The 13,949-nt window shown below is 40.8% G+C and overlaps 2 protein-coding genes across 2 annotated transcripts in view; one reads left to right on the top strand and one right to left on the bottom strand.

The window, feature by feature from the left end:
• Window positions 1–346: 346 nt before the first annotated feature.
• ppp5c (protein phosphatase 5, catalytic subunit) lies at window positions 347–7,992 on the bottom strand. Its single transcript, XM_044203654.1, has 13 exons — window positions 7,841–7,992; window positions 5,272–5,513; window positions 4,385–4,532; window positions 4,069–4,190; window positions 3,920–3,985; window positions 3,553–3,651; window positions 3,287–3,392; window positions 2,888–3,030; window positions 2,383–2,470; window positions 2,236–2,276; window positions 1,943–2,121; window positions 1,761–1,842; window positions 347–1,517 (listed from the first exon to the last, which is right to left on the bottom strand). Exons 1-13 carry the CDS (start codon window positions 7,935–7,937, stop codon window positions 1,455–1,457), a joined length of 1,476 nt encoding a protein of 491 aa, XP_044059589.1. The 5' UTR covers window positions 7,938–7,992; the 3' UTR covers window positions 347–1,454.
• The window catches only part of LOC122879503 (cyclin-dependent kinase-like 1), a 34,684-nt gene continuing 28,717 nt past the window's right edge, over window positions 7,983–13,949 (top strand). Inside the window, exons 1-2 of the mRNA XM_044203674.1 lie at window positions 7,983–8,119; window positions 8,935–9,044. Of these exons, the coding sequence (XP_044059609.1) occupies window positions 8,991–9,044 (54 nt within the window). The 5' untranslated portion in view covers window positions 7,983–8,119; window positions 8,935–8,990. The remainder of the gene's footprint in view (window positions 8,120–8,934; window positions 9,045–13,949) is intronic.

Raw genomic sequence — 13,949 nt, 5'->3', positions numbered from 1 at the left:
GTCTACACCGTACTCTTAACATATTAACAGAGACCCAACGATCCCAAACACAAACTCTGAAAGGACGGTAATCTGCCTCGACCGGTTGGGTTGAGAGAGATCTGGCAATGTTAACGTCTGTTTCCCATGCCAATAAAGCCCCATTGAAATGAACTGAACTGGAGAGACACAGAGATGTAAAGTAATGGTAGTGGTAATAATATTAATAAAAAATAATAGTAATAATAATATAGCAATAATAATAATAATAGTAGTAACTGTAAACCCCCACCCACAAAGGACACTGTGTTACAAAACAAGTGTAGACATAATTGACATAAATAAAGATACCAGCTTGTTTCTAAAATCACTGGACTGGATTTTTTTATTCAATAATTTTCTCCAAACATTACACAGAATCTTTCAATGATACAGTATATATACATACACACCAGTGTATTTATTTATCTAAAAAGTTGAGGGCCATTAAACAATGAAGCTGTGCGTTTTCAAGACAGGATTTCATTTTGGACGTTTGTTCACTGAAGAAATCCACATATGGGGGTAATAAGTCACCAGTAATCGAACAGGTATTGGAGACTAGAGTGCCATCAGTGTTTGACTTACACCAAAGCTAGTTTGGAGAGTAGACTGTGCGGGGAGCTTTCGGATGAGTGGCACAATGACAGTCAAGGATGAAAACATGGAGAGGAGCAGTATCTTCCTCAACAGGAAGCAGTGCAGCAGTGCAAAATAAAAGTTACCAGCTACATGACTGAACCACCTAAATACATCACTAATGGTAAACAGCACCTGTAAGACGGTACCCAGAGACAATCAATCTATTTTTTTTTGGGGTGGGATCATACATGTAATCATATTTTGTATTCCTGTAAAATAAAAAAAATAAACTGACATACTGTAGGATGGTTTGAGAAACACTGATGGACATGCTGCTCTTAACCCAGTTTACAATGCCCTAAGCTGTGTACACAGGCCAACAGTACAATGCTAGGTTTCAGAGTCACAAGACGCTCCTTGTAAAAACTGAACAATCATTTTCATTACAGATCTTTGGTACATACCAGCTATTTGATCCCATCTGCTGAGTATATCAAATATTTAAAAACCAAGCAGCTCCAAGGAGACTCATCTGAAATTCTCAGGATTGGTTTCTTACCCAGTGATGGAACACATGAGAAGGTAAATGGACAATGAAATGGGGATTTTCCAGTTTTAACCAATAACATGAAACAATGTACCCAGTTCTTGACTGGACTGCTTTAAGTGATCTCTTCCCACCTGAACTACACCACGTGTTTTCTGCATCAGACTAGCAGAAGTTTGTTGGGGAGAGGGATCCCTTAGGCTAAGCATGAATGAGAGAATGTCCAAGCACTGGAGGGAGTGAAGTGGCTGGGATGGTTCAGGTCAGATGGGAGGTCGTCAGTGTCACAGACAGATTAGCTTGGCCTCTACATCATCCCCAACTGCATTAGCGTGTTGGCATACGCCATGGGCTTGACATTCGGATGAGGCTGTAAAGGAGAATGAGAGGAAGACAAACATTAGCTTTTTAAAGCTTTTGTAGCTGGGCTTCCAAATTAACAGCACCAGTTTACATCTGAGGCCCCAGTAGATGTCACTGTAACATTATGCACAGAACTAAGCCCATGTTCAAAATGAAGCTCTTGAGTAAATTATTACCATAAAAATGATGACATGTTGACACACGATGATAATTATAATGAATATAACAATTTAGAGTACAAGATACTGACCACAGCAGTGAACTGGTGAAATTCTGGCTTGAGGTCTGATCCCCTGAGGTGGATATAAGCTCCTTTGTTTCCCATCTGATCACTATGGGGAAGGCAGAATGCAACACACAACAGTTAAAGCAAACAGCCTTTGTGAACAGCTGACTCAACACTCTTTAGTTTACGCCAGCATGATTACATACCAGTAGTTGGGTGCTGAGAACACGGTGATGCACTTCCCTGAGTGAGTGACCTCATAGCCCTCAGCTTTGACCTCATGACTACGCACAACAAAGTCCAGCTTGTTCTGTTCCAGGAAGCGCTCCGTCACATCTGGCCCGAACTGACAACTCACTCCTCGCTTGCTGATTGACCGGCCATTCTGCATGACATATTGAGAGAGAAGTGGACAAATTAATTCTTAATCCAAAATAGAAGTGGACTGAATACTGTGACCAAATAGACCTAATGAGGTATTGGGTGGGTGGGAACTGACCTGAGGCTGTGGATCTGACCACAGGAGGTCACACATGGGACCTGTGAAAGAGCAGAGGAAGATGTTCAAATGTACCCATTTTTCTTTCTAGAGATGGTTTCTTAGAGCCAGATTTACACTGATGGTGGATTTGGAGTCTGACCCTACCTGAGTCTGGAGGCTGTCTGTTCCTGTCAATCTTCCTGAGGTCTTCCAATGTGACACCATCTTCACTGAACAGTCCACCATGCATAACCTGAGATGGAGAATTGCATTAGGACTGTTTGCACAAAATATCAAACCACTGCATCATTAAGGGTTGCAAAATCATTGATAACAGCAGTCATCAGTAAGATTTGGGTAATTTATGGCTGTTTGTCCCACAAAAAGTAAACCAACACACACTGTCTTCAGTAACAGTCACTGTATTTAAAGATAATCAAATAACCCATCACAAGTTGCATTGCATGGCCTCTTGAAGGAAACATGCATTTAAACACACTGACTGTACATGAAGACAGCTACTATTTTCATCTGCTTTCCTCTCCCCTAATCTTGTCAGTCTAGTAACTTTACTACACCACCACTTTGGTATCAAACTAAAACCGGACCTGGTGAACAACAACATTAGTTGGCAGTGTGACTGCTTTCAGCTCACGATGCCTCTGCTTACCAGTACTTTGTTGTTGATACACTGTGCAAGAGGCAGCCACTGAAAGACCTCGCTGAACAGCTGGAACATCTGGGCTGTGTACTTGGCTTTGACCTCCCCTTCAAATCCATACATCTGGTTCATGTTGTCTGTCTCATGGTTACCTGCAGGTAAAAATCTCGGTTAAACAATCCTATTTAAACAACTTTATAAATTAACATCATAATATCACAGCAGGAAAAAAATGAAATGCGAGCATGAAAAAGGCTAATAAATGAATTTCAGTGTTGTGCTTTGAACTTTATGACAACACACACGTATTAAGTGTGACACATTAATATGACATGTTACAGCACACATCTGCAGATATTACACATGCATCAGCAGACTCATGCACAGGCACACTGCGAGAGCTCTCACCCCTAAGCAAGTGGAAGTTGTCGGGGTAGAGCAGCTTGAAGCCGAAGAGGGTAAGAATGACCTCAAGAGAGAAAGAGCCACGATCCACAAAGTCGCCATTGAACAGCTGAATATTGTGGTTAAGCATTGTGACACACAAGTTCTGGATTTTAGGCTTTTGGCTGTTGTTGTCGTTTTAGACACAGAATGGTACAAACAAGGAGGATGACTGCACTGAACACAAATTTAAAAGCTGATGGGTGGCTGTCTGCAAAAAGAAAGGATACATAAGGGTTGGTCTCTGAGGGTAGGCCGTTCAGCTTGAAGATGTTGAGGAGATCGTAGTATTGCCCATGGGTGTCACCACAAATAGTTATTTTTTCTGTCTGTGGCAAAGAGAAACAGAACACTTTAAAGAGTCCCCAAACAGATAACTATATAAAACAATCATAAAAACAACATCTTGGACTTGCTGGGTCACAGGAATATTGTGTTTTATTTACTCTCGTGTTGTGACTCTAACCCCTGTAGTCCTATTATGGGCTGATCATAGAGATGGTAATCAAAGAATATAATTCTGCTGTTGCACTCATTGTACACAAACTAACAGCAACTTTAAGTCACTTCACTACTGATTATCTGCAAAGTCCTCACCTCTTTTAATGTGATTTCAACAAGACTTGGTAGTTTCGATAGAACATCTTTAACTTGCACCAAAATCTGAAAGAGTACAAAAACATTTAATTACAGGTACAGGCAGGTTTCCTTCAGTGAGTGTATTTCTAATGAACAAACATGTTTACCTGATAAGCACACTTTCTGTGCAGTTTCTTTTGGTCTTTGAACCAATCCATCATCTCCTTCATGAAAGTCAATGTGACCTTCCCATCTTCAAGTTTTGGGCCTACATAGTCATCCTCAATCGCTGCAATACAAGATCATCTTAATTTCAGAAGAAAAATCAAAAAGTACACTAAAGAATCAAATGGTTCACACCAGTGTATTTTGCAATCATTAGTTCCTGTTTTACATGCAACATAATCTTTTACTTAATCAGCACAAATTTGATTAAAGCACTTTATGATTACAGATATTTTTCCAATAATACAGGAAACTTACTCATGTTCTCAATGTCCAGAGAGTCAACAACAGATTTTTTTATCTCATCGCTGGCAATGGCTCTCTCAAAAGCCTTCTGTTTCACGATCTTGTTACATTCATGATACTTCATCCTTGCATCCTTGTCATTTGGTCGAACCCTCACTACCTATCATCAGAACAGGGAAATTATACGAATTAACCACACTGGTTAATCATCAACTGGCATTAAGGCAGACACAGGGAAATTGACTCAGTGTAGCTGCAAAGAACAGGATGTAAATGATGATAAAAGTATATTAAGGTTTTAATGTCTTAATTATGCAAACAGTTTATATTGGATGGAAAATATTTTGCTCTGTGTGGTACTGTAAATGGGCAACAATTAAAACATTCACAGTCAGTCAGTGTTATGGCCTATACATTTCAGAGATCTATAAATACATATAGATCTAGCTCCAACCTCTCATAACTTCATAAAGATTAACTCTCATTTTCTGTTGTCGTGGTGCTTAGTCTAGCTTGTGCAATAAATTGCAATGACTAAGGCTGAGCTTTAGAGGTCTTTGTTGCCACAGCCCTGGTATATTTATATTGCTTATTATGAGAACAGCACGAACAACAATAGACTCTAAATTAGCTGTGGTATGAATGCCTTCACACTGGATCTAATTGGCATCATGACTGGATTAAAGGATGATCCCTATTCCAGGCTGTTAAGGCAACATGAAGAGCCTAACTCATGGTGACAGATCAACAGATGGAACTGGAGAGCTCTTTCTTTTCAGAGATCAGGGAAAAAAAACATTCAGTTATACTGTGCACATTGTCTCATATGTTCTAGGTTCAGACTACATGGTAGTTTAAAGTGTGCAGCTACTAATAGCAAAAGATGCTATATTTCTTACCGTCTCATAGTCCTTAAGTGCAGCCTTAAACTTGCCCAGCGCCATGTTAGAGGTGGCACGGCGGTAATATCCCTTGATGTAGTTTTTGTCTATCTCCAGGGCCTTTGTAGCATCAGCCAGGGCATAGCCATAGCACTCTGTGCGTAGGTATGCCAGGCTTCGGTTGCTGTAGTAGATGGCATTGGATGGATTGAGCTCCAAGGCCTCTGTGTAGTACTTGATTGCATTTTCATAGTCTTTCTCTGAAAAACAAATATCACATCTTCACTGCAAAACACTGAGTTTGTGTACAAGTTTATTCTTATTATTTTCCTCCCGGGGTGATACTAGAGCTGGACAGTAATGCCAAAATAAAATTAGTGCAGTCAATCAACAGATAATTAATCCGTGACACTACTGACCATGAATAATCATTAAAGTCATGTTTCAAGTAAATACACAGCTTCTCAAAAAGATTTACTTGCTTTTTTCCAATTTCATATTATTGTAACCTGAATATGTTTGGGGTTTTGATGGTAAAACATCATGAGCTAGTTCAAGACATCACTTTGGGCTCTGGTAACTTTGATTTTGGCATTCTGTTTGAAATTGTATGTACATAATATTTATTTTATTAATCCAAACAAAATTATACATTGAAAGCAAATAAGGAAGATAATGCTTACTTGCTGCCCTAATTAAAACCAATATGCTTCATTCAATACCTCAAAATCAATAATGTGAAAATATTCTGTATATGGTTAATGGTGGATTTATTTAATATTTATTACTGGATTTTATTCAACATTTAATCTACAGTATGGGTGGGTGATATGGCGTCTGAGAAGAGTTATTAGTAGGCTAATGCAAACCTTGTTAATTTCACTCTGCTAAAGCAGTCCCAGGAACAACATTTTAGCTAAATCACAATGTTACAATAATCAACATCCCAGATGACATTTGGGCTTCAGCTCCAGGCCTCACACACTAACATCAGTGCATGGATGATTCTGCAAAACTTTGGAAGTTATGAGAGACAGAGAAAAACTTCCTTTAATTCCATTAGTGTGCATACTATAGGAGGTAGCCACTGCTGGCCCAGTATCCTCAACAGCCATATAGGCTTTTCTGCGCGTGTAATGCAAAAACTGCAATGACACAAATGCTTAGTAGCTAAGATCACTGTCATGACACATGCTATTCTTATTCCCACTCTGTATGGCGCACAACTCCACGGCAAACTTAATTGTAAATTATAGCATTTTATATTTTGTACTAAATACAAAATGCAATTTCAAACCTTTCCTGAACTAAGAATCCATTTGTAAATTCAGCATACAGCAAATATGGGAATGCACTTATTGCAGGGAAATGTCAGTGTTTGAAGTGAATTTGCAATGCTTGTTTCTACCCACATGGGTATACTTGATTGAATTTTGTTACAATAACTTGCATATCAGTAACATGAACTGTCCAAAATACTGTTTATGGACAGATCATATGCTTGCCTTTACCAGTAGCCAACAAACTAAAATCAGGTTTAGCAATATATGTAATATTTGCCAACAAGCAAGCAACTCCTAAATGCCACAGTTGACTAGTTTGACATGATAATCTCTCCAACATAAAGACGTAATACGTTCTTATTGGGATAGGTGATGGCACATTCAAACTCCAATTGCCCATTGATTATTATGATGGATTATGAGTAAATATCTAAACTTGTCCTGCACATCCTACAACAGACATCCTTTCTCTTACATCTGCTCTGACTCATCAAGGTGTCAGCCCTGGTAATGCCCGGGCCTCTAGAAATCCCAAACTTCAACCTACAGGAACACTCGACAGCATACCATTAGTCAAATTCTCTAGTATTTGGCATTAGGAAGGAACAGGCGCTCTGAATGGCATTTCGAAATGTACCTAACTTAACAAGCAACCAAAACAGATATTACAGAGTGGACCAAAGGCGGAGAACTTGACTTTCGCTGTTGATGCTTCTCTCTGTCAAGTTCTTGGACCAAAACTGAGTCGCAACATGACTATTAGACTTTACCTCCTTTCAAAATGAACTACCGTCTAGTAAGAACTGGACACGTCTAACACAAGTTCAAATGTAACCGTACTGAAAAACTAGCTAAAGAGCAATAACGTTACTACACTATGGCTCAACCGAGGCTGTGCCTTGCTGCCGCTGCTCACACGCGCCCGCCGGCCAACAGAACATTCTAGGAGTTTTAACTGACCCTTAACTACACGAGTTAGCGGTGCAACTATACATGACCGCATGGGTTTACATCGATGTTGTTGCTGCATACAGTCTATGGTTGCTGCCGGTACTGTACTGGCTGATAGCTAGCGTTAGCCAAATAAACTAACCGCTGTTTCAATTCAGTGCAGCGTAATCCAATGAATGGGGTTTACAGTTAGCATGCTCTCTCGGCAATGTTAGCTTAGCTTCGCATTAGCGACCGGCTCCGGTTGGAGCGTGTTGCGACACAATTATGTCGCTACTGTAATTAGTAGTCATATATTTGTCTGTTATAAACTGCTGGTGAACGCCGTTGACTTGACAGATCTGTCAAATTACCTTTGAAGTACTTATTCGCCTTCTCCTTCAGTAGCTCTGCATCATTACCTCCCTCCGCCATCTTCTTCTTACTGCCGTATTCCGACACGTGCGCCATTGACTGGATGGTCGCAAAGTCTTTTTTTTTTTTTTTTGCTCAAATTGTAGATACAGAGTAATTTTTCAAGTTAACTTTAAAGGATACAAACCTTAGTGCTGAAGGGAGATTACGCCTAAATGTATGGACAACACAACATGCCGTGCAAAGGGAAATTATAATTAAAGTTTATTATTTGAGTGGTAAGTGTTGTTAAACTGTTTATTACTTGAAAATGACAACATACACTGTAGGCTAGTAACACTTTAATACAAAGGCAAGAAATGAAACTATAAAGAATGTGGTTGAGTCTTTCTTAATTAATAAGCCTAATGCACAGCTATAATACAACAATTCAGGTTAAACTATAGCCGTCTGTGTTTAATTCATGCGTGCATCTTGTGTTGAGGTTTGTGTCTGAGGAAGAAACTGCATGTTTTGGGGAGGGTTTTTCATGTTGATTGTGGCTACGGTTTGTGTTTCCCTATCCCATATTAATTTTCTTTGGTGTCCCAGTAGTTTAAATAAAAGCAGTGCCTGTGTGTGAGTGGATAGGTATGGGACTGAGTCACTGACAATGACATTTCAAAGCTAAAGGTGGAAAATATCAAGTAGGAATAATATTTCCATCTGAGTTATTAGAGTGTATTAACCAGCAGGGGTCAGTGTAGACCTTCAGTTAAACACCCATGAAATACTCGTGAAATTAGAGTAGAATAACCGGTTGGGTTTGTAGACAACCATAAGACTGCTAATAGAGTGAACTATGTTAACCAGAAAATGTTGAGATGGTGAGTAATATATTACAACCGAATCATTAGTTAAAGATTAGGTAAATGATTCACATGGGAGCAATTTTCCCTGGCTTGCCTGGAATCATGACTAATTTTAAGAGATAGTCGGTCCTCAAGTCTCACCCTCCTGACTGAACTGCAATAATATTCCAATTAATCGCAATGTAGGCTCATGTAACACAACAGTACAGCCTCAGTCACAATTCCTTGTGGTCTTCTTCCAGATGTTTCAAGGCTTGAGGATGTCGCAGTGGAAGTTTCCTGCCATCTGAACGCAGCAATGTCGGCCTCCTGCAACCACAGATATGGCAATGAGGGGACAAATATAGCACAGGTGCACATCTCCACAACTTTACTCACCCGCACATGGCATCTGATGCACCCCAGCCTCAAATAACTGGTTTGCAAAAACATCACGCAACTTTAAGCAGGAACACATCCGAGCTGAAACACCTTTCCTTTGCCAGAAACTCTACTGTGTCTGTAGTCAAAAAGTGCTGTGGGTCAGTGGAGTCAGGAGAGGGTAATTTGTCTTGTGTACCAGAAAGGAAAAGTCAAGCATTCGAGATGTAGGTTTGTGGTTTGGTGTGTTTGGGTTTTAGGTGGTTAGGGTTAGAAGTTCGACAGAAAAAGAGACGTTCGAGAGAAGCATGTGACACAGAGGATACAGCCCAGTCCAGTCTGCTGCCCTGACTCACAAGCGACATCCCGCAGTGAAGCCAAACAGTCGGGTGACTCACCATGACCCCTGTTGAACACTTACTAACCCCAGAGTGTGAGTTCACTTTCTCTTAGCAATATCATCTATGAGTCGTCTTTTTCCCTGAGCCATAACACGTCTAGTTCTGTGATGGTTTTACTAGTAGCGCTTGAGGGAGGGGGAAAAGTTTTTTAAAAAACACGACAAGATTGACTGAGAACGAGCTGACGTTAAAGCCTCAGCCCCACATGAGAGTAAACGCAGACAGTGAGTGGGAGAGACAGTGTGGGAGGGAGAGAGGTAGAGAAAATCTGGCTTGCTGGGAGGACGGAGGAGGGAAATTGCTGTCCTCTTGGGTGTACGATGCATGAGCGTGGGCTTTGGAGGGGTCCTGAGAAAGTTAAAACAAACACAAATGGAGGAACGCAGAGATATACGAGCAACCAGAGAAAGAGACAGGTCAAGGTCAGGGGGAATGTGAGTGACATTCCAGGTTCGCGAGCCAATGAATGATGAGGCCGCAGAGTGAATGGAGTATATGTTACATATGCCTGGTCCAGACCTTCTTACTATTTATTATATTGTAGCATGTAAGACCATTGCGTAGTAAGTGTTTTGAACAACCCCCTTATACTCTTTTACTCCACCCCTTTAACCGTCATGTCAGACTTTGCCAGTATTTTGTAGAAGCTGAAATAGCAACAGTCTTGTTTCCCCTCCTCTGCTCCACTCTGTCCAAATAATTCACTAATGAGAGCATGACTTCAGGGGGTCTGTGGGGGGTTATTTGAACCACATGTTTTTCTAGCGGGCAGGGCAAAATTATAGATAAATTGGGGGAAAAAAACTCATCCTTTTAGGCTCCACCCTTCCTCCTATTTCTTATTTCCCCCTATCTTGCTTGTGCTTGGTTTAGACATTTGGTTTCTCTGCAAGCCAGCATTCTTCAGCTGATAGTCTCTTTGAGACATCTACGAATCGCAGGGGTTGCTCACATTATACAGCAGCATTACAAAGTCTCTCCTCCACGTCCCAGTGGAACCGCCTGTTGATCTGTGTAGCCATCAGCCAGCGTGTAAATCAACATCCTGAAATGACACATTGCATGTTCACTGAAGTTATATGCGCTACAGGGGAGTGAGGAGTTGGAAATTTCATGTAATTGGAAAAAACGAACGTGATGCATACCTGCCTAAAAAGTCTGCTGCTGGCTTTACCTTTCCAAATCAAAACCTCTTTTGTTTTCTCCTGTGTTTCTTGGACATGTAACCAGGCTGGGTAGGGGTGGGGACTGGAGGAGGGTATAGAAAGCAATTGTGTTTATATTTTGTTGAGGGTCTGTTTACATTTCCCGTAGGGCTGTTTTAAGTATAAAGTAAGGTTGTTACCTTCAGTGCCTGCAATGAAATCAGCTGCAGTGTAAGTCCTGGTCAGCAGATATGATTTTATAAGAATCTGAATTCAGATAAACAAAATATTTGTTTTTTCTCCGTTGTTTGTTTCTTAAAATTATTTTCTAGCTTTTGCATTTAAACACACATTTTAGACAACTATGAAGTTATTCAGTAGGGCTTTAGTTAAAAGGTAATGACTGATGTTCTTTGCTGAACTTAAAACTGTTTAAGTATAACAAATTACAATCCTTCAAACAGTTAATTTCTATGCTTGATTGTAATGACTAAATACAAGTTTTTCTGGTATTTATCCATAGTTTTGATAAAACAATGACTGTTACAGTTTCTGCTGTAAAATAGCCAAAACTGATACTTCTTTTCACAGAGAAAAACTTGTTTGTTCCCTTCATAAAAACAAAACCAAAAGGGACTTTTTAATTGACTGTCTCAAATGTGTCCACTTGACTGTCCAATCCTTCATCATTAACGTCCCTTTTCATTTCAGCACTGTAACTTCGATAATAAAAAGCAGTGCTTGGTTTATATCATATTTGCTGGTAGAACAGACTGTGGCATGTGGCTCATTTTTAACCACGGCTCCATACCTGAGTGTAAGGCCACACACAGGCTGAGTGGAATCAGTTCTTGACGGTGGAAATGTGAAGCAGACTATAGGAGGTTGGTTTTTTCGACTGGCATAGCCTTGTTAAAGGAAATTTAGAAAATGACAGACTAAACAGATAGTTAGATTAAATAAAAACTAATTGCTATGGGAAGTGAAAGCAGCCCAGAGTCCTTAAAAATTTGATTAGGATGAAAAACGATTTTGCAGTATGAACTCAACGTTTGGCACGAGTCTGGCCTTATTTGGTAATATCTGTGGATACTATGATAATTAACCACTTTGTATTTTCTGCTCCTTTTTCATTTTCCTTTGGTTTCACTGTGTCTGTGTCATCAGTCAGAATTTTCCCTTCCACTGTCTCTACATATTCATCCCGATTCTCTCCACAAACACCCCTCTCCCATTCACATCTACTTTTGCCATCATTCCGTCATTTATATGTTTTCTGTGTATCCTCCTTTCTGTCTCTTTTTCTCATTTTGAGCAGCATGAGTGTTTGATGTGTGCTGGGCACGAGAACAAGGGATCGGATACACACCCCAAACAGGAAATGAGAAATTCAAGCAGAGAGAAAGAGAGAAACTTGCAGGGAGGGATACAGATAGATAGAGCAGGGCAGACGGTGGAGGATGTGAAATAGACACACTGAATCAGGGGGCTGTAAGTATGCGAGGTGAAAAGTTTGTTACATACTCTATGTGAACATGAGGAAAGAGAGAGGAAGAACACCCAGAGTATGATATTTATAGACAGTGACCACCCCAGACGCTGCTCTACATCGCCCTATGACATCAACCATCCTACTGAACCCATTAAAGGTGACAAAAACTTCCATTTAACTATAAATGCGATCTTGCCCAGTCACAGTTCACCTTATTTTTCTCAACAACACCTTTTCAGTGCTCATTTCAGGATGTGAAGGACACCAACAGCTCACTTGGAGTCAGACACTGCAGTATTTGTTTGCTCATTTCACCTGGAGGAAACACCAGCTTTGTGACAGGCTCTGCATCACACCCACATCCCACAGTTGTACTAATGTGCCAGACGGCAACCCTCTAGCAGTTGAGCTCATAAAAGAAGAAAGAGCCCTGAGATTATCTATCAAAGCGACAGTGGCGCACAAGCAGAGCAGTTGTGTGACCTGCTGCAGCCCTTTCATCTGGCAGTGTGGTTGTTGTTTTCATGCTAGTTAACGGTAGCGACAACATGTTGTGGCAGCTAGTTTATTTTACATCGCAGGCTGTGCTCCTACTGTTTATGAGCAATGAACGATTGAGCACAGCACACATGGTCAAGCTTTCCCACAGAAAAGAACCCGCATCATAAGTGACTCAGGATGTCTGGGTGCACTCTGACCATTAGATGACTATGGGACTTAAAAGGGAAGGAAGACTTCCACAGGGCTCTGCAAACACGGTGGAAAGTGAGATGAATTGTTGAGAAAACCACCCCAGTCTGTCCTAACGGGGCTGAATTGTCTCAAGTGGTTTGAATAGCTGAGATCTGATGTGGTGAGACAGCAATAACAAACAAGCAAAGCAGCAGACAGACAACCATGTCACAAGTGTTCAAGACAAACTGTAAATATCTGTCAGAAGAACAACCTTACTTTCTCAACTACTGCATAATAGTGGACACACACACACTGGAACACAGATGCTTTTTAACTAATGAGACACTAAAACGTTGCCATATCAATACCAGCTGTGAAGCACAAATACAGACTCAGAAAACCTGCACAGTGTCTGAAAATATCCATTCACACATAGGCAGGCCATCCAGGATGTTGTGGGGGAGAGTTTCCTCTTCCTCTTCCTTTACTGTTGGACTTTCCTGTCAGTTAGCATTAACTACTGACAGACCTTTGGGTGTCTTCCAGACTCATCCCTGAGCCTTTTTTTTTCTCTAGGGAGTACGATTCCTTACTGTAAAGTATTAGTTCACATCCTGTACACTTGGGTGGCCCGGCAGTCAATTCTAGGTTCTCTCTGGAGTAGACGGCCTCTTTGCACCTATTTGCAGTGCAGAGACCAGCGGGTATAGCTAAAAGAAAATGAGAACCACACTCAGCGGCATAGTCACATATGTTCATCAGGTGGTGTGAACCAAAAATCAACCACAGATAGCATCTTCCAAACTCTCACTGGACCTCAGTGGAATGCAGTAGACTTGATCTCCCTCTTTATCATCACTGTGGTCAAAAAGCTGATCACTTCATCTTAATGAATTTTGTGAAAGAGTGCTCAGATGCCACTAGGGAAGGCGTGCGGTTCCAGTGTATTGAGCGTTAGCCTTTATGATTCAGTAGTGCCAGAGGGCCAGACTGTGATGCTGATGCTAAGATAGACTGGTTTGAATTTGTGCCCACTTTTGAAGTCTGAGTTCTGTTATGCCTGTCAACTCCTTTTTCTTTTTTGTCAGTATGTTGTGCACATGTGCTTCTATGTAAACTACAGGTGTGTGTATGTGTGCGCGTATATGCCAAGGGTGTTGGATGGAGGCAGGGGGGAGGTGTCA

This window comes from Siniperca chuatsi, linkage group LG7 (genome assembly GCF_020085105.1).
Source record: "Siniperca chuatsi isolate FFG_IHB_CAS linkage group LG7, ASM2008510v1, whole genome shotgun sequence".
Taxonomy (NCBI): domain Eukaryota; kingdom Metazoa; phylum Chordata; class Actinopteri; order Centrarchiformes; family Sinipercidae; genus Siniperca; species Siniperca chuatsi.
This window is presented reverse-complemented; position numbering and strand designations above follow the sequence as displayed.

Bases quoted from the DNA above. Each gene is read 5' to 3' on its own strand.
- ppp5c (XM_044203654.1), bottom strand. From the start codon at position 7,937: ATGGCGCACGTGTCGGAATACGGCAGTAAGAAGAAGATGGCGGAGGGA. The intron at 3,652-3,919 runs GTGAGGACTTTG...TCTTTGCCACAG, and splicing joins TTGAAATCACATTAAAAGAG to ACAGAAAAAATAACTATTTG. The intron at 3,393-3,552 runs GTATCCTTTCTT...CACAATATTCAG, and splicing joins CCTCAGAGACCAACCCTTAT to CTGTTCAATGGCGACTTTGT.